This window comes from Lutjanus erythropterus, chromosome 21, assembly GCF_056507025.1.
Source record: "Lutjanus erythropterus isolate fLutEry1 chromosome 21, fLutEry1.hap2, whole genome shotgun sequence".
Lineage (NCBI taxonomy): Eukaryota > Metazoa > Chordata > Actinopteri > Lutjaniformes > Lutjanidae > Lutjanus > Lutjanus erythropterus.
This window is the reverse complement of record NC_139337.1, coordinates 11246876-11268581: the sequence shown is the minus strand read 5'-3', so window position 1 is coordinate 11268581 and position 21706 is coordinate 11246876. Positions and strand designations below refer to the sequence as shown.

General features: G+C 39.1%; 1 protein-coding gene across 8 annotated transcripts in view; it reads right to left on the bottom strand.

The window, feature by feature from the left end:
- Positions 1-5788: 5788 nt before the first annotated feature.
- The window catches only part of ntng1a (netrin g1a), a 147354-nt gene continuing 131436 nt past the window's right edge, over positions 5789-21706 (bottom strand). For 4 of the 8 annotated variants that reach the window (XM_084746938.1, XM_084746939.1, XM_084746940.1 and 1 more), the window contains one exon: positions 5789-7540. In XM_084746938.1, coding sequence (XP_084603064.1) covers positions 7278-7540 — 263 coding nt within the window. In that variant the 3' untranslated portion in view covers positions 5789-7277. Of the gene's footprint in view, positions 7541-16185; positions 16321-20379; positions 20548-21706 lie in introns of all 8 variants that reach the window. The other 4 variants (XM_084746936.1, XM_084746942.1, XM_084746935.1 and 1 more) reach the window with 2 other exon arrangements.

Below are 21706 nucleotides of genomic sequence, written 5' to 3'. Positions count from 1 at the left end.
TAGATTTTTTTTTTTGCCAAACAAGGACACATAACATGATACACTGCCTGACCTGAACAAAAGGGAAGTCTTTGTATTCATGGTGAGTTTGAGTCGGGTACTACAAACAGGCCTGCTGTCTGTAAAACTGTCTATATCACAGTAGTATTCAGTTTATAGTAAAGCCCAGCTGAATCAGACTGAGTCTGTATGTCAAATTAACCATACCTTATGTTGCCAATGGATCACATGACTACTTGTCTGTGAAAGGGGTTGTTCATAGTGATGAACAAACAAAGAATTATCGCTAACCCTACAGGTCCCCTCAACTCTACAGAGCTTTAGTAACTTCCAGCCCATTGTTTTCCAGCCTGCAGCTCTACAGTTTTGTTTTTTTGCCAGATGTTTTCAGAGAGAACGTTCTAAAAACCAGCTGTACACTACCTGCCCAGGACCAAAGGGTAAACAGACACACAAACCAGTTTAAAACTCCTTGTAGTAGCTTTCACTTTTATCAAAAATCAATGTCATTTTATTGATGGTGCAAATTCAACCACACAGCCCAGAGCCGGCTGGCCCATTAGGCGATATAGGCAAATGCTAAGGGCGCTGTGGCACCACAAAATCGGGAAAAAATTCACCTTCAATATAATTATATTAAAACTAGTTATTATTATTAACTCTTAAAATGGTAAAGCTAACATAGATTCAAATGTAAAGCAATGCCCAATTAATATTACTACAAGTGATAATACCAAATAAGGGGTCTTAAAGACAATGCTATTCAATTTCTTTTGTGAGTGTATGTAAATGGAGGGGGGCGCCATATAAAATCTCACCTAAGATGACACACTGGGTAGGGCCAGTGTTGACACAACCCATCTCTAACTTCAAAATGTTTTTTGCTCCTCAGTCCATCTCAAATATATTAATGCTAATTAACACCAGAAATGTTTTCCTGGTCCAGTCTCTTGTGATTAGGAATCTCATTAACCATTGACTGTTTTTTTTATTCCAGATAATCAGTTTAACCGTCTCAAAATGTGCTTCTAAGTGAAACCATAACCACAAGACAAAAAAAAAAGAATGCAAGGATGTTGGATGGATAAAGATCCCCAAAGTTTGCTTGAAAACCAATAAGGATGCTTCAGCTGGCAATTTGGCTCAGTAGCAAATGGAAAAAGCCTCAAGATTCATTGCAAGAGTGGAGCATTAGCTTTACTATACAGAAATAGATGAGAAAATGGACAGCTTTGCTTCTTCATTGATTGTAAATGGCAACCACAAACACACGGTCTACCTCAAAGTGAGAAGTTATTGATTTCTTTAAAATGTGTTCTCTTTAAGACAACTACGAGAAGTCCCCCACAAGCTTTGAGTTACGTTACTGGATTTGACTCTCTTTTATCTGCACAAACCTGACAAAGACACTTGTCCCCTTGAGCTACGGTGGCCTGTGAGTGACACAAACTTTTACAATTCTAGCTAATTACAGCATAGATCCAAAGAACCAGTCATTGCCTTGGTAGCTGAAATGCCTTTGTTGAGTCTTTGATTCCCCACAGATAAATTGCACACAGTTTTTGCTACAGGGCAGGAATAAAAAATAACACACTCATTGCCCCTTTAAACACTCTTCACCAGTCATTTCCACAAAGCACATTACAGGGTGGAGATAATCCAGTGGCAGCGGATGGTTTGCTCCGAGGTATTTCGGTGATGCTTCATGGTTGGGTCAGCCAACAGCTGCTAGAGGTGAGATATCTAGGATGAAGTCCTCTCCCCAAACGCCGTCAACTCTATTTTAATTCTCCACACGGCATGGTGCATTGACACCTGGGCTGAACACATGGTTAAAATTAGGGCCACTGTAGGGGACCTTGACAAACAAGTGACTTTGACTGAATTTATCAGGGCGTCCCTGGAGTCAGATGCCTCTTTCACACACAGCAGTGGTCGAGGAAACAGGGTTTTGTTTTAGTTTGTGTTGTCTGTAAGCAAAAATTTCCCCTTTTCAAGGCTCAGCGTGGAAAGTTTATGGGGATTTATTGACAAAACATGGCAGAAATGGAATACAATATGAATATGCATGTTTTTATCAGTATATAATAATAATATATAATAGTGTATCATCACCTGAAAATAATCATTGTGTTCCTTTTACCATATCCTTTTATATCCAAAGAGGGTGCGGGTCCTCTTCCCTGAAGGCCACCATGTTGCACTGCCATGTTTCTACAGTAGCCCTGGGTAGACAAACCAAACATTGGCTCTAGATAAGGCCTTTCATGCTTTTGCAGGTTTCACAGCCAAGCATGCTGGGAAGGGGAGGGTGACACAAGATTTTTGCAATTTGCATGTTCACTGCTACATGCCACTAAATCATACACACTGGTCCTTTAAATTGTGATGCAGTTATGTAAATAATAAGCAGCTGCATATATAAGAAATTGTACTTTTCTGAAGAATTGTTCTAGCAGTCTGCTAATATTGTTGTCATTATGATCCATTACAAAGGTATCAAATGATACAGCTACTATTTCTACCACTTCTTTTATTTATTCAGACTACTCCTGAGCATTAATGAAGAAGAAATCAGACAAATGATCTAACTAAATAAAATATGAAATATAAAAAAACATAAAAAATCTTGGAGACAAAAGAGACAACTCCAGCACTAGGAGCAAAAAGTCTAAAGCCAGTATAATAAAAATGGTCTTTTATTTTCATTTCAGTAAAAAGTGCTACAGTACACTGAAGCTTTTTCAAAATATGAAGTTTTGAATTTAATTTATTTTGGGGATTTGGATTTGTTGGTCCTGGATCACATACAGCCAAGAATATGAAATACCCAAATCAATTATTTTGGCATAAAAAGAAAGTACAATTCAGGAAACAGAAATATGTTATTTAGTACTGCTGTCATGTTAGATTGGGCTTTTTTTTTTTAACCCAGCCTTCATTGTGTTTGTAGAAAGAACAGCTTGAATTAGATCATCTAAAGTAGCAGTTTCTGTAGTTTAATTCAATGCTCTGCATTTATCTTCAAGCCCACATGCTTAAACAGTTATCTGTGTAATGGCTTAGGGTGGGGACAGTTGTAACAGTTCATTAAAATGATGAAAATGTTTGCACTGTGTGCATGAAACACTTTGCAAACTCAAAGCCAAAAGAACTGTGGGTCAAGTGCAGATGATGTCAGTTCTGGGCCCAAAAATCTACATCTGGCACAGCTGTGATAGCAACTGAACCCTTGAGTGACATGTGGACATTAAGAAATACAGTACACAAATACATAGTCACTTTAAATTTGTATTCTTTAAAAAAAAAACAGAAAATGGGTAGTGGAGACCAGAAAATGACCTCGTTGTTACATCTATCTCCAGCTAATGTTACAACACACCCCAGAAGTACAAAGCTTATAAGAACTGAACTCTTTGTTTTTGACATTAATTCACATAATCTGTGTAGAAGACATCCAATTAAACATTGTTTGCAGTAGAAAAATATGGGCACATGTATCAAAGTTTGAGAGATCTAGCATGAACAACCACTGAGTTACTGATGCTCAAACTGTTACTACCACCCCGGGTCTCCCCTACATATGGAAAAAAAGTCTGTTTGTGATCTCAGTTGCTAAATACCTAAAAGAAGAACATATTGGCTATTAGCATAACAATCAATTGTCCTAAGTTCCTTTACTTCCTCTGAGTCAAACTTTTAAAACAACGAGTCTGTTTAGCCGGAGTTGCGGTTTGAATATTTCAGGTTATGGATGAACTGTCGAGTATCTGACAAGACCCACTATATAAACTTTGAACACAGGCTCTCTGGGAGACATCGATAGTTGTAAATATTTAATTCAGTGCCTCCGACAATGCATGCCACTGAAACAAATCTTTAGCAGATTGAATTCAAGATAAATAGCACGGAAATATCACCAAAGCTGATACACAGATTTTTATGCCGTCGTTTTGTCAGGGCGGCCTTGTTGGGGAGGTGTCTGTTCCACAGATCGCATGTTAGTTTATGCAGCTTGTCAGCACTTCTTAAGCAGCACCTGAAGTGTTTGTAGCATATTATACTGTATGTTCAGATATAAAATAACAGTATGTAACAACACTACAAAGACCTGTGTTAATATGAGCAGAAAACCAACATTTTCAGTATTTTAATGAAGTATTTATGTAGCCTCAATATGCTGTGTCGTTGTAATAGATGAAAAACATACACTGTAAAAGATTTAAAGATGTTTCTACTTAAATTTGAATAATTAGCTCATAGTCCTCTCATTAATTGTGAAAATGTAAAACTACAGAGTTACGTTAATTGAACTTGAGTTTAAGTTAAAGTTTAATAAACAACCCTTAAGTCACATTGACACAGTCAGATTGATTTCCAGTTGATTTGATGTTTCAGGTATTAACACAAAGAACTCATGACTGCTAATGTAGGAGCCACTTTTGCATCAGAATTTGAGCAAAGACGTGACAGACAGACTTTAAAATGTATAATATACAGGGGTAGGGACTGACTGACTAACTGACTAACCTTCCTCATCAATATCTTTATCATTATTGTGCAAAGAAACAACCATTATTTATCTTAACAAGTATTAACGACACAGCAGATTTTCCACTGCATCTGTCTTCTTCTAACCACAAAAAAAGAAAGGCCTCTGAAGAGTTTTAACTCTCAAACAATGCATGCTGGGAACTCTTCTAATATGCTGGGCATGTTTCTTATGGGCAGTGGTTCTCAAACATTTTCTGGTATGCCCACTTCAGAGGCTGAAAAAAGTTCCTGCCTCACACACCTGAATTGTTTTTTAATCAATCATTAATATTGATAATGGAGGCAACAAATAAGAGGATCCAAGTTGAATTTTAGTGAAATAAAGGTCAACATGATAGCATCAGCAAACTCTTTTCTGTTTATTTTCAATGTAAATCATATCTATTCAAACCAGTTTTGGCTTCATATTTTACCCCCGTTCATACATGCCCCCTCTGCGGTGGCTCTACGCTCCCCCAGAGGGGCCGGCCCCGCAGTTTGATAAACACTGCTTTAGTGAATTAAGCAGCACATTGATTCAGCTCTGTTCTGGCCAGACGTACAAGTGCTAAGGACATTTTCACTTGAATTTACTAGAGAATGACAAAACATATATCTATATATTTACATTAGGTTAATGGCAAAAGGTGAGTTAATTCCACTAAACTTCTGTATGATTGTTTATAGTTTAAAGGCAGTACATTAATACAATAATTTATGAGTCAGCAATTTTCTATTAACTGTCCAGAAATTTCCTGGAAAGAATTATGTCATTTGGTACCAATAACAGGAAAAATAGGAATAACCTTGATCCAAAAGCTGCATGCAAACTCAAGTAGACTGGAGTTATTCATTATTCATCATTCATTTACTATTGAAACCTTAATTTTTTTTTTATATATTTTTACTGACACAGTGGTGACTACATGGCTTGAGGTTACTATGGCACTTAATTTGATCTAATCAATTGGCAATGTACCAAGTGGACATTGTCTCTAGTTTCACAGTAAATGTTGCTGAATCACATGGTTCTTTTGAGGAAAGAAATGATGGACTTGTTACTATTGGTTTGGATTTGGTTGGCAGATATCAATATTAAAAGACTCTGATCAGGATCAGGAGCAAAAACACAATCATGACGTTGTTACTTCCACTACGATTTTATACTGCAGTGTTAAAAAAAAAAGTGTAAATCTCACATTTTGAGAAAAAACAACTAAATTATGTAGGTACCTGCAATTAACAAATCACACAGTTTAATTTTTAAACTTTTATTCACTTAAATTCTCAAGTGTTAAAGCAAGAACAAAACATTTATAATGTCCTTTGGTGGGATTTTATTACACTTTATTAATACTGTATATGTAAACTGATATTCTTTGATGCCAGCACGTTGCCAATACAAAGGAAAATCAACTGCACAACTAAAAGTAATATTAACAAATAAAATAAGTGAATGAAAAGAAACGGAAATCAAAAGAAAAGAAAAACCATAAAACAATTGCTTCCGCATTTGAATGTCTTAAATAGATACATTAAAGGTTGCCTTTTTTCAATCACAGTTCGGCAAAGATACAAAAGGACTACATGACTCTTTTTTTTGTTTGCTCTGTCGAGAAAAGAACTTGCAAATACACCGATGGTTTTTCTATGCACTTCTCGTCTGCTCGGGTGAAAACTATCCTCTGACCATGATCGTAGGGAGCAGCAGTGGTGGCTCTAAGATAGAAAAAGAATCAGACAGCTTTATTGGAGTATCTTTTTGGAAGAGAAGAGGAAAAAGGAGGGGGGCTTCTTACACATGTGCATCACTAACATCGGACAAAAGAATCTTTCAACCAACAAGGGTTTACAGAGTAACGTTCACGAAAGCACAGGTCTGTGGCGGCATGGCGAGGGGATCGAAGGACGGAGAGGGGGAGGGAGGGGAGGATGAACAGGAGGGAGGATGAGATAGAGCTCGAAGGAGAGACAGAAAGCTAGAGAGGAGGGGTGGGGGGGGGGGGGGGTCGACGTGGGCGAGGTTTCTGTGTCACAAAGTGGCAGTCCGGACAGATTTCCTTCTATCCACAATGCACTGACAGCAAAGAATGCTTCCTGTGTTTGTTTTCTCCTCTTTTTGTTTGTCACTGTGGTGAAGTATAACGGTTATGTCTCAGAGGCCAGTCTTTTGCCGTTCTTTGAGATTTCTTCGGCATCAGTCCAGCCAACATTAACTCGTAGAAGCGTCCCCCTGGGGGGGGGGAGTGGAATCGGCGGCCGCTGTCGGCTCGTGCAAGAGCTGATTGGTCGCAGCTGTTGTTGCCGTGGCAATAAGAGAGGAAGTGAACGAGTCTGTCATCTTCAGTTATCCCTTCTCAAACTGGAAGGAGCTCAAGTACCTGGTATGGCTTAGACGGGGAGGGGGGCTCATTGTTCTTTGCTCATTTTACTCTTATTAGGCAAACGCTCTTTTTTTTTAATAATATCTGGCATTTTTTTTTAGAAGTATATGTTTTTTCATTTCTATATATTCTTTGAAATTAAATGAAAAGTTTTTGCACTCATTTTCCTGGCACATTCCCTTTATCGTCAGCGCGAGTGTCCATTGAGTCTGGCGGCGGAGAAGCTCAGTACAGTACAGTCCAGAAAGCTCATGGTTGTTCTTGTTTAATGGGTTTGATTATTTGAAAGGGTGGGTGGGGTGGGAAGGTTGAGGCGGAGGCGGTGGGGAGTTTATCGCTCCCACCAGGTCACGGGTCTCTCTAGAGCACGGCGGGCCAGCAGGAGGCCTCTCTCAGCAGCGCCGAGCCCAGCAGCAGCAGCAGCAGCAGCAGCAGCCCGGAGGAGGACGGGGGCGTCAGCGGGGCTGTGCCCGAATCTGGGCCCCCGCAGCCCCCCAGCTCTGACTCGCAGCGGCGCTTCTCGCACTGCAGGCCCGTGTAGGCCGCGGGACAGTTGCAGCGGACGTTGTTGATGCACACTCCGCCGTTTTGGCAGCGCTGGAGCTCGTTGTCGCACACCCGGGCTGTGGTAGGAGCAATGTGGAGACAGGAGAGAGGAGTGAGAATCAAAAATGCAAGAGAGTTTTAGGTGACACTTTACTTGAAGTCTACTGTGATGCATCAAAAGCATATTATAACAGTGCTCATTATCAAATGCCACAAGAAACAGTTTCATATTTAATTAGCTACTCAGTTGTCCCATAAATACTGAATAAAATGTTCTCATACTCTCAAACTCACAAAAATGTTTCTTCAAGTAAAGTGTTACCACATTTTCAATGAATTTCGAACTCTTCTACAAGTAGTGTGACATTTTGGGAAATTCACTTATTTGCTTTCATCCATCTTGTTAGAAGAGAAGATCAATACCACTCTATGATAAGTTTGATTAATCTGCACAAAATCCTTAGTGTAAAAATGGTATTTTGTTGTTCTATGGGGTATCCTGTGCCCGGTAACTTCTCACAGCACAATAAACAGTACCAAATAGGCACATAAACTTCTGTAAAAAGGCAAATTGTCATCTTATACACTAATCTGCTGCTGCCTACACCTTCATATTTAGGCTACTGTACAGATATAAGAGTGGTATCAATATGGTCATTTCTGCAGTAAAGCAAATAAAGATGTTTTTCCAAATGTAGAGCTATTGCTTCAATATTTCATGATGCAATATACTAGATACCCTTGACGAATAGTAAGTTTTATGTATTTCATATATATATATAATTTTGAAGACAAACTCTGTGCTGCTTGCACCCTTTCTAAGTCCTGCCCCTTTTGAAACCAAGATCTTCTTTCACCTTTTTTATTTCCTGTACGTCGACATGCTACAGTACGTACTAGGCTAAAGAAAACCAAATTTTAATGATGGTTAAAAGATGGTTAAGATCTATAAAGGCTACATAAAGTCAGTTTTTATTTTTTCCCCGAGACTGTTTGGCCTAGTCCCACCCTAATACTATTTATTAACCTTAAACCATGATCTTTTCAAAAACCTATGCAAATAGTTTTTCTGTCCAAACCTAAGCGCGTAGTTTTGCAAGACTAAGTCCAACCACATTTTCTTGCCTAAAATGAACCACACAGGTGTTCTGCCTTAACCGACCCATGTAGTGTTTGAGCCTGGACCTAACTAAACTGCAACTGAAAACTGAAAATAAATTTTAAAAAACTGAAAATAATAAGTGACCTTCTAAAAATAAGTTTACAGTGACATTTAGCTTCACATGGGACGCAAAGCCTAGTCTTTTGGAAGAGATGTCCTGTGTTTAAACCATGACATCCTCCTTGCTAAACAGTAGTTGTAGTCAATTACAGCACAGTAGGGCGGGATCAGGGGGGTATTGTCTTTGGGGGGAAAAATAAGGCTCATCACGTAGCATATCTAAGTACAGGAAACAGAAAAAGAGAAAGTGGACTGAGGAAGGTTGCTCAACTGTTACTGGAGAACAGAGTAAAAAGGTGGCAGGACTTTCATGTTACATCAGGTAAAATCTGAATGTATCACATTAGTAAACTTAAGTGTAAATGTAAATGTAAAAGCACACAATTTGTACATAATTTCTACCTTTGGCGCCCCCAGTGATAGTATCAAAAAAAGATGTTAATTTTCCACAGGAATGGATGAATTGTTCTACACATAATAATACAAATAATTTTAAAGATGGCATAATTGTATGATTATACAGATCATGGGTTTAAAGGGCTTTTTATCACACCTACCATCCTAGTTTAAGGTTTAAACTTACATTCAGGAATTTAATAATACCTTATATACAGTGCTTTCACATATTTATACTGTGCAGATTAAATTTAAAAAATATAACCTCTATAAAAATATAAAATCCTCCTGTAATAATATAGCATACAGTTGAATAAAAACTGTATATAACAAGACCAAAAATATTTATAGATAGCTCCTAACCACTTTAAACTAATGTTTTGTATGTAAATATAATAATTCTGTATGTAGTGTGAGCAAATTCCCTCTTAATCATTTCCAGCAAAGTTAATTTATGCTCCATTTCATCAGTTACTGCACAGAAATCCACAGTTTCCTCAAAGCCTGAAAGGCTTTCCCCCAAACAACAGTGACTTTAGACAAACTGAACGTCAGGTGAAAATTGGTGTATATTTAGAGCTGGGACACCGAGGCCACTCTATTCCCAGTGGAGGCAAGCTGTCAAGCAAGCTGGAGGCAAACAAAGCAGCGCCGCACAAACTAATAAACCAACAGAGACAAATAAACAGTGATAAACACAGGGGCCACTTCTGCCCATTTCAGTCCTTTATGGGAGTGGAAAACAATGTGGTGAGCAATCTATGAACTCTATGGGACATAAATATCACAATAACAAATATCAGGCCTCTCTCCTAATACTCAGGATTGGATGCATGCTGTCTCCCAGGAATAGCCAAATAGGGCTTTGATGGGAGGCTTGTTAAGAAACATTGACTCTGCGAATCCTATTTGTGCCACGTCTGTTTTGTTGGAGAAAAGGGAGCTGCTGTTTGGCTCAGTAAGTTTTGCTTCAGGCCACAGCTCACCAATTACCATGCACAACTAGATCCAAATAAGACATCTGAACTCTATTCTTTGCCTTTTTTTTTTATTCTCCAACTGACATATCAATTTCATGACCAATTCAACCACTCAGCAGAAACTAAAGTAATGAGTCAATATATAAAACTACAGCCACTGCTATAAAAAAAACTGTTTCTTTCTTTGGAAAGTCTTTGGTTACTTTCTCATCATGATGACGCAGCTGAACTTGGTCATAAAAATGTCTCCAACCAAGATTTTACCAAGTTTATTATTAAAGAATCCTGTTTTTCACCAAGAGGCCTTGATGTGATCAGTACACGGGAGAGACTCTTTAAATTAGACTGTGACCTTTCATCTCGTGCATCTCATCCCACCTTGTTTTCATGATAAACATAGAAACATGTGGCGTATTTTCTAGGATATTCAAACTGGTTTGCATTCTCTCTGTGCTGTAACTGTATCATAAAACGAAACCTGAGCGATGTGTGAGGCATCATTGTGTGTGCATTCCTTTTCAAAGTAAAACCAGCCCAAGGTCAACCATGTGCAACAGGCTACAGCATGAGCGACCTGAAAGGTATGCTTAAGCTATGCAAGAGATGCAAAATGATGGCAGCTTTGAAATGTGCAGGCTTCAACTTCATCTAAAGATTAAAGAGGATGTGACAGATGAACAGCATGTTATTTGAATTGCACTGTAATTGATTTCCACCTGACATTTTCTGACTTGGAAGACAAAACAACCCTGACTTGTTTTATTAAAGTCTACAAAAGTTTGAGTAGCCTTCAGTAATGATACTGGTCCATATTGTTGGGTAAGTCAAGAACTAGTATTATATCCATGTCAGCGTCAAACTTTAACTACTTTTAGCAGCAACTAGCTACACTGATCTATTGCTAGCTTGAGCTAGTAGCTAACAAACAGCTATTAGCCCAGTGTCAAACAACTGCATAATGTCGGTGAATATGAATTCAGTTAAGTAAGTTTAGAAATAAGTTATGGCAAACAGTAGCTGTGTGGGTCCTGATAGTTATCTTCAGCGACACGGATACTCTTCTCAGGTTGCATTTAACCTCAATTTAACTGGTTCACTGTCTTCCAGAAAGTAGGCTAAGCCCTAATACAGCAACATGTGCACTGAAATGGCTCTTTTCTTTTAGAACTGGAAGAGATACTTTTAAAGGGTCATTCACGAGTTTCCAACGAGGGACAGCAGGCCTCGTTAGCTTGGTGTATATAATGTTTACATCTAGACACAGAATGAATTTTCATTTTAAGGTGAACCACTACCTAAAAAAATAATTTAATCCTGCATGATGCTCGACACTGCATAGCAAGTTCGTCTGACTTCAAAGAACGTTCAGGTGTAATGGCCGACCCCTGTAGGCAAAGAGCTTCATTGGCTGCCAATTAAGCAATGCTAATGGCCAAAATGAAACAGAGATATTGATTTTTAAAAGGAACATCAATAACAAGTTTGTTAAAGATTTATAGAAGAGGCGATGAGATTAAAGGAAGTCTAACACTGAAGGGGAGATCAAAACCTAAGGGGAAAAAAGCAAAGGCACAGGGCATTATGGGTTATGAACTGATCCTAGTGCCATTTGTTTGGTCCTTGGTCCAGGGGAACGGTTGTAACCAAAAACAAGTGCTATAGTGCTACTTTACGGCTAGTACTCTACAGATGAGTGTTATAAAGATGAATGAAGAGTTGTGCTAAAATCCTGAAAACTCAATTGGGGGTCGGATGAATTATTCTGAGAGCTCAGCACCTTATCTCTCTTCAATCTCTCACATTAACTGTTTCTCCGCCATGTAAACAGAGCCAGCACAGGCAGTAAATGACAAGATTTGTAGCGTTTGCTTTTGATATGAGTGATAATATTTAGAGAGGGGACCGATGAACTAGGTGTGCCTGTCTGGGACTGTGATGTGTTTGACGAGAGATTTGAGTTTTAATTGCATTCTTCAGTCTGCATGCAGATAGAGTCTTGTCCATGCACATAAATACTGCAGCGGCGGGGAGGCAAGGGAAGGTCAAGAATGAAAAGTTTTCAAACTAGTTCAGTGGTGGAATAACTCTGCATTACTCAGCAGGCATTATTTTCAGGTGTTTCCCACTTTAAACTCGTTTTGTGCAGCCAACGTGAGAACAATTTCACCTTAATACAGCTTGGACCCATTTGTTGTTAAGAGCTAGAGTTTTCTAATTCCCATGGAAAGGTGTCTTTTTAAGTTATTGCAAGAGCTTTCAGCTTTCAGCTCCTAGAACATCAACATGAAGAAATCCATAGAAGAGGCAGCTCCACTGTAGCCTCAGCACACCAGAATGCAATGCAGTCAGGGCTTTCATCTTTGCAGGTTGTTGGTGTAGTAGAGTGTAAAACCTAGTGAACTCTTCACCAGGACTAAATATAACACCACGCCATCCTCCTCCTTTTTCTCTTTCTTTCTCATCATGCTTTCTATAAATGTACAGCACAGCAACACATCCTTATACCTGAACGATGGAATAGGTTGTTTGCCAATGACTCCAAGATGATACATGTCACGGTTTTCTATGACTGTTGGGGAGTCCAGACCAGACCTTTGTCATCAAATAACGTTCTGTCACAGTTTGCTTAGGTTTAGTCACCAAAACTACTTGGTTAGATTAGGAAAAGATCATGGTTTTGGTTAAAGTAATAAGTATGTTAGTTACTCAAGTTTTTGTTTCACATGGGACAAGAACAGCGGTCTCCAAGGTCTGGGTGTGTCTGACCCAACCAAGTACAAATCACCCGTGATGTCATTGATTGTTTTCTGGACTACCATTTTGAAGTCTTGAGTTTGGTATTATGGGGGTTGCCATATTGGGTTTTTTTTGCAACCAGAGCAACAGTGTGGAGCTGGTGGATGATGTACTGCAACTTGGTTGGTGCTTGGTTTGGCTCTTCCGTTCAGCACCAAATAACGGTGGCTTGGCTGGTCACAATCTTTCTTGTATTCTCACACATAATGTTTGTTTGGCTTTCTAATGACCGCTTCATAGCTAATCTGACAAATAAAACTTCTGATCCATTCTGTGCTCTGAATTACTTCCCATCTGTTTGACTTTTTCCCCCTTTCTTTTTTACTTTCCTTGTGTACTTGTTAACATTTAATTACTGCTGTTGTACAGCTCAGCATTCTCAGTGTTTCAGCAAGTAATGCCCCAGAGTCTGTGCATGCATTCATTATTAGACGACATGGGATGTGAGCCATACCAACCTATGCCTTCACCTGTACCTGTTTTGCAGTAGCAGATGAACATGCTGACAGTGTGCATTCACACTATGCACACTGAATATATTTGTAAAAACAGTGCTTTTTAATTAACTTCCATCTGTGTCAGGAATTACAAAAATAAACAGATTATTCCTTTTTACACTGAATTCAGTCATAATGCACCTGACTTTAGTGACATTTTTGAGTCAAACTGCATACACTGCATCAAATATTTCAAGATAATGCAAAGACATTTTCAGACGTTTGAGTGAACAAACACTTTGAAATTTGATTCTGAAAGAAAAATCATAACTGGCCCGTCCTGTGTCCTGCCCATTTTAACTTTCTGCCCCAATGACAGTTGAGCAAGCTTGGTATCTCAATTCAGCTTTCTAGACTAGCACTAGGCTCCTTTACCTTGAAAAGAGAACGAAATTTCAAAGAGGACTGAAAGACATTGCTGTGGGACATGCAACATATCAACATATCTTAAATTGGCCACTAGGAAGCTAGCCATCAGTATTAGCTTGCAACAGCCCTGTAGACGAAGCAGAGCAAGTTGTGTGGCTGCAGTGCATTGTGGTCTACTGTAGCAGCTGCTGTCAGAGCAGAAAACTCTGGTCTCTTTGACTCTTTGATGATGGATTTCTCCTTGTACTGTTGAACACCAATGGAAAATAGCAGCTCCTGTAAAAACATCTGTGTTCTGTTACTGACATCACAACCTCTCATCTGCCAATTTATATCCATAGATCAATAATTGTTCAATAATATATTGATTATTTATTGTTTATATATATCGTGGTTTTGACAGGAAAATTTGAAATGTCTGTAAAGCCTGTGCATAATCATGTAATACCTGAAGAATTGAGCATATTCACTTTCATATTCAAGAGGCTTCCCACTCTTTCATGGTTGATTTATTTTCATAACAGTCTGTATAAAGGTGGATATTGCCTGTGTTTGTCCAGTTTTCTTAAGAAATAAACACCACAATACAGAACTCTGGCTCCAGGATTAGATCAATTTCACAAATAGCTGCCTAATTTATTCCAGTTCAGTTCGATTTTAACATAGAGAAATCTTTAGCTTAAATTATAGTAGCTCTTCCTTTTTCCAAACCACTGCAGGTTTAAATCAATGAACTGAAAAAATATTACTTTTTTTTTTGCCAATGGCCAAGTGGTTCCTCTTCTTTACATTCTTCTGCTTATACTTAGAAATAAATTTTCCTTCAATTGACACTATCTTTCCTTTGAATAATTCATCACAAAACACTTGAAGCCGTCGTTTATCTTTTCTCAAAGTACATGTGGTGCTGTTCCTGAGCTGGTTGTTTTCATATGACTGGTCACACTCACAGACTTCTGAGTGGATCAGAAAATATTTCAGGCTATATGACTGGATGAATATGTCATATAGGAAGCAGACACAATTTTCCCCCAATTTCTGACATTCCTCATAATGCTTCACTTTCACTTCCTATCAGGAAATGGAGCCCTCTCTCAAAATCATGTCACCTTACAATGTTGAGGCACCTTATTTAGGATGCCTTTGTTAACCATTATGAAGATTAATGTTGAGCTACAGGAGGTAGGCAAATAGATGTCACTACAGTTAATCTCAGTTACAAATAGTGATACAAAGACGGGTCATCTGGTGGTCAAATACCAATTAGCAGCAATTACTAGATGGTCTGACAATAAGTCATGTGCACAGACCGAGAAAAGGCTCATTTATGCCCCCTTTACATGTAGAAATTAATATGCCCATTTCAAAAGATGTAACGGCCAACCAGAGGAGGGTCGAAAGATATCCCAAAGAGGACGCAGTGGTCTGTGCAGCCATTAGATACATGGTGACAAGAGTGCAGAGAATTTTTCACTACCAAATTGACAATGACTGTCATTTTACAATAGATTTTCGTCATGTCATGTGGTCATATCTTATCTGTACAAATAGACACAAAATGAACGCAAAGTACTGACAGAAGACTCCATCCGTCTATGTATCGCATTTAATGTTTAGCATAAATGAGCTTTATGAGAACTCCAAAGAGGCTGAATCATCCGTCCCTAAAGTAGACATGCATTAGTCAAAAAAAAGTGCAGCATGAACAGTGTTTGCAATGCTGGCTTTGTATCTCAAAGTTCTTTGTCAAAGAGTTGAAATCCTTCATCATGCGGCGTGTACTTTATCACGGCTACCTCCTGTAGGTTTGTCACTGAAGTTTGACTTGGAAACAAACAATGAAATATTGGTGACATTTGAAAAATATGACTCCACACGGCATGCTTTGCAAAATGACCGGAGGGAAATATAAACGGTGGACAGTAATAAATGGGCTGGAACTGAAAATGACCTGCATTCTCTTTTTAAAAAATGTTAGTGTTGGATGACATTGTCCTGCTGTGGACTGGCAAGGGGGGTGATGGCTACTCAAACAGATCACAGGCAGCCTGTCAAGCAGTCAATATTGACTCAGCTGTTGTTTTGTTGGTGTGCGACATGGCTGGATAACTGAGTTACCGAGCAGCATGCGTCCCACCATGCCATTGCTTTTTCTCTATTTGAGCCGTATAGGGCGCCCGCTGAGGTTACATTGTTAACGCAGCCGCAGTGAGTGTGAAACGCAGGTTCAGTTAGTGAACCAAATGGCTTGGTAGATTGGGTTAGCTCATGTTATTATGGGTTAGATCTGTATTTGTCAAGGCAGCTGGGCAGTCGTGCGCATGTGCAGCACATTCTTCCAGCCAAAGCTGAGGAATCACACAGAGAGAGAAGAGAAATCAGAGAGAGATAGCAGAGAGAGGACAGAGCTGAGGGGGGAGAACAGCCGGGAGCTGCGTGGGGAGGTTTGTGGTTCTACTTACATTTGCAGCCATCGTCCCACAAATAGCCGGGCAGACACTCCTGACACTTAGGCCCTGTAGTGCCCTCCTTACATATACAAAATCCTGTGCCATTACAGCGATCACTGACTGAGCCAAAGGGATTACAATTACACTCTGGAAAAACAAGACACACACATACACACACAGGCTGGAAACAGGGTGGACTTCCTGGCACACGTCTAGGATTTTCACAGCGCGGACCACATTCCTCGAGCTCAATTATAAGCTATTACAACAAGGCGCTTGATTATTTTTAACTGGTAAAAAATGTGACTAGAGTTAAAGACTCATACAGAAAAGAATGCTACCATTTCAACTGTAATGGAGACAGAATGAGAACAGAATGAGCTGATTAAAGATGCATGTATTCATTACAGCATATTTGTAATTATTAAAACATCCTTTTACTTTTATATAGGTATACAACGTGCAATGAGCAAATATGCAAAGCATTATCAGTAGCTTTGACTTAAAATGAACAAAATGGGCTAATCTGCACATGCTTTTCTGAAATCTGATTCATTCATTCAGGTAGAGATAGAGAAAGATGGAAAGAAGAGACAGGAAATGTGAAGAGCAGGTATCAGAGGGATGACGGCATGACACAAAGACAAAAAGTGAATGTCAAGGTTCCAGAGGAATGAGGATACATAGAGCACATTGAAATGGGCATTGTAGTAATATGTTCTTTAATTCTCTCATATTTTCAAATGATCCTTGGTAGGAATTGTCCAAAAATATGGCATGCACCTGTTCTGGAGAATTGGGACAAATCATGTCCTACCCCCCAAAAAAAGAAAATAAAAGAAAAAAGAATTAGAATGTATTAGTTACTAAATATGAACACTCTAATACCAATGTTTTGGTGAAAAGTAGATATTTAAGGATTTATATACATGAAATATACATAATTTATGAAATGTTTTGGTTTGCTTTAATTTCTTTCCTTTCTAAACTTGGTCTGTGCCAGAAAACACCGTTGTCCCAAGAATTCACAGCTTCAATTTAAAAATGTGTTAAAAACGTTCAAAATCTAAAATTAACAATACCTACTCATATCATAGGTATAAGATGCTATCATAATCTTTGTTTTAAATTTTATTTTTAAATGAAAATGTTGGACCTTTAAAGTTGTTTCCAAGATTTCTGTCAACTTCATCAGATTTTTACAAAAAAAAAAAAAGATTTAATCAGGCATAAGAAGGGTTACCTATACCATACCTACCTATACCCTTTCAGATGTGTCTCTACACATCTCTAAGTCAAAGCTAATTGAAGATTATAGTTTAAAAATGTGTATTTTTATTAGCATTAATAGAGCTTTTAGAAACTTAAAAAACATGAAATGGCTATTCATTATGACTATGTTGTGAAAAGAAAAACTGTAACATTTTGTCAAATCCATAAGATGTCACCTCCATCTGATGTCTACATTTAATAATAAAAAAAAAATAACTAGGAGATTTAATAGCCGAGATTATGGTCTTTTAAAATCTATTTTCCAGCATAATTGAAGAATAAAAGTCAAAACCCCTTCAAAATACACTTTTGTCCCAATTTTCAAGAATGAGTGCTTAATCTTCAAATGCCTCTAATTAACAGAAGAGAATGGTCATTAGCCACACACAAAAAACCTTCTCTATGAAAAAAAAAAAACAACCTGTCAAGTCTCCCGTGTCCTACGCTCAACTGACCTTCTAGCTTACCATGGCGACTGGAGCACTCTGCAGTCAAAGTGACACCTATTTTGACAGCCCCTGACCATCACATTGCACCTTCTGTGGCTTCGCTGGCTGCACGTGGCTGCACCCGAGTGACATCCGCGGGTCAGGCAAGAGGAGAGAGGTGACGGCAAGTGACAAACGGGGGGGTCAGTAAGAGAGAGGCAGGGTGACGGAGAGTTTGGGCACGAGGTAACGCCTCGGTGACGGCTTTCAGCTGCTACTCCTGAGGCCATTTCATGTATATGACATATGCACTTGCGTGGCACCTCTGACTGGCGGTGTGACTCCGCCGCGACATTTCTCTCAGAACTCTTGTTGCTTGTCAGACTCCCCCCTCAGGACTCACAAATGCACCTGGCACTGAGTGCTGTGAACTCACACTCCACATGCTAGCTAAAGAATCCAATAGGGAACCAAACTATTGCCTTAGGAACTAAGTGAAATGCAATTTTCACACATTTTTACACATAAAAAAACAGATGATGCAGTGTATGAATGTCTGCATAAAGGTCATGTACAAAATAACAGAAACACCAGATTAAAATGGCCTTTTAATTTAAACTATAAGAGTGACACTGGCTTCACAAGTCATATTCAATTGAACACCAATGAGCAGATTTAGGTATCTTATGTATTTACAGTTTCTTAAACAGCACTGTGTGGCTACTTGCTAAATAAAATTGCTTGCTATATTAAGCAGTTGTTTAAAAAAAAAAAGACATTTTGCAAAATATGCAAGAGCTAGTCTGGCTCTGTACCACATGGATATACTAAGGAGATCTTGATACAGTGTTGGAGGTGGACCTCCATTCATGCCTATAAAAGCTGCTCAGTGGTGCATGAAGCCAACTTCCAGGTATGAAATTTTTCTGCACTGTGTGGCTCATTGAGCAAACGCATCACTGGTCGATCAACTAACCTTAGTTTTAGCACGGCTCTGCCTTGAATGGGGAGAAAATCCTTTAATCGTGCAGCTCTTCTGGACTTTCCAAATGTTATCAGACTGAATGGATCAAATCCTGAATTTTCTTCAAAGTCTGGCATATTTTCTGGGGACTTGTGGTACCAAGGTATGAAAATATACCTATAACTGTAAAATGGCAAATTGCTTTTTAACTATGTTTTGGCTTTTCTTGCTAACTTTCAGCAAGATTTCCAATTCCCAATATGGCAAGGGAAGTTGAGCAGAAAATTGTGACAGAATATGACAAGAAGAAAGCTTCTCTTTATCAGTGCAGTTAACAATAACTGACAATGAAGCATTTGCCCGTTTCAGTAGTGCTAAGGTAGGCCTGTATATTTTTCATATTTTAGGTGTTTCCATTAGTTTGTGCAGATCATATATTCCTCTATTTATACCTCAAGATCAGATCATTCTTGCTTTAGATCCATTCTTGACTGACTCTATGGCCCTAGATACAAGCTAGCAGCTAGAAACCAACTGTATCATACGATATCAGTGAATACAAGCTAGCGGATTAGAACCAGCTGTAATGTTTTACATCACAAACTAGCAGCTAGAAATAATCAAAATAGTGCTGCAGGGATGATGAAGTTCAACCCTGAAGTTAGCACCACTCTGGTTCCCTCCACCCAAAGCAAATGTTTTAATATGATTTTGGATTAGTGCAGAAAATAAGCTCTGTGGCAAACAAAAGTTTATAACACTTACACCTTTACATATCATACTTACTTACACATTGTTCAGAAATATAATTGTGTTTTTAATGATTTCTGACACATAGATGCGGTTGTGAAAAGCTAACATTGGGCTATAAACAAACTACACCATGGTCATGTGAGTTGACCTGATGTTGAATGTCTGCAGCAACCACTATAGCTTAGCCACTTGTTAGCAATTGTCATGTCAAGCTTCAATATTCAGGAGTTGGGTATTTACTGATGATACTTATGTTGTAGAGTTTAGCATAAAAATCTCTTAAGCTTGTGCTAACCACAGACCTTATTTAAAGCAAATAACCAAAAACCAACTCAAAAAACATGTTTGACTTCCAGAGGAGGGAACAGGAAGTGCTAATATGCTAACTCATTTCTGGGTTTTGGGACTCGTTCCTGCAGCACTCTATACCACAAATCAGTTTGCAGATATTCAAACCACACGTGAAAGAAATCACTGCAAATCACTTAACCACCAAGTTGGTGTGTGTCTAACTAAAGCTGAATGACTACTGTCCTCCAACAAAACACCCACTCTGATAAGGTTGTTAATGAGTGACACTGTTATGTGAAAGCAGAAGAAGCAAAAGAGGAAGATGTGGAGACCACTGAAAAACATGGAGGCAGGAAGGTGTACGGATGATGAAGCAGACGGGGGGTGACAGGTGACACTTTCTCAGGTGACGAGTCAAAGACAGGAGGTGAAGCGAGGAAAGTGTGTGTGTGTGTGTGTGCGTGTGTGTGTGAAAGCAGGGCTGGATGGGGGACTGACCTATGCACACATTTTCATCGTCCTGGTTTGCCGAGGCATTGCGGTAGTAGCCCAGCTTGCATAGATGGCAGTGCTGGCCCCTAGTGTTGTGCTTACAGCTCACGCAAATGACGGTGTTTAGCAGCTCGATGTAGCTGCATCGGTTGGAGTGGCCAAAGCATTCGCAGTCTTGCAAAGAGAGAGGAAGTGTGAAGGGAAGAGAAGAGAGAAAAAGAAAGAGAAAGACAGAGAGAGACGCGGTAGAGAGTGCTGGACTTGCTGCGAGTGCTACGGCGGTGGGGTTAGCAAGAATTTGAGCGAGGCGCAATGGCATGCGAGGTTAAAAATGGAGACTGCGCTGTGATGGAGGGAGGAGGAGGAGATGTTGGGGAGTTTGATGGAGGGGAGGGTAACTCATGATTAGTCTGGCATGGCCACAGCCAGAGTTAGAAAAAGACATCACATAAAAAAGCACGGCGTTAGTAGGACTCATCGAGATCACATCACTTCAAGCACAACACAACATGAGGCGAGGAAGGCTCCAAAATGATGGCACAGAGACACGGTCACATCGGGAACACCACACAGCGTTAGGCAGGTCAAACCATGGATGAAATGGATCTTTGAACTGAGGGAATGGTGCTGGGGAGTTTCGAGAACTGTTGTCTAATTGATCTCTTGAATGGCATGGTTGATCTGGTTTGAAGATGAAACTTTTAATGGCGCTTCATTATCACAACCCTCTGTAATGAAATGCATGATGAATTCTAAGTCCAAAAAACTATTAACTCATCAGCAAATATTTCCACAATGTAAAAAAAAAAGAAACTTGAGAAAAAATTTCAAAGCAACTGGCTTCACTTAAGTTTTGAGTATTAACTCTTATGTTTCGAAATAAACTAAAACAAGTTTTGCCAACCTATACTTTTCTTCTTTAGATAAACTTGAATCGAGGGGGGAACTTACCATTAGGAAAAGGTCAGCAATTGTCTTAGGTCTCAAGCTACCAAGGGCTCCATAAAACACTTCATAAACTCATGGTTAAGATTTTTTTTGCCAGTTAATTATGTCTTAGGGCCTCCTCACTAACTTGGGATATTCAGTGATCTTACTGTGCATCTGCAGATATGATTCAGGAAGAAAGTAGTCAAGTTCTATAAAAAGGGAAAAAAAACCACAGGCAGGATACTAAAACACCCACCGCAGCCACAGCCTGCCAGCCACTGTGCTGCCATCTGGCAAGAGATACAGAAGTATCTGTTGCTGTAGCACCAGACTTCATCTTCTTTCCGGAGGTTGTAAGACTCCCTAATTCATCCTCCACAATCCACCATAATTAAAAGTTTTT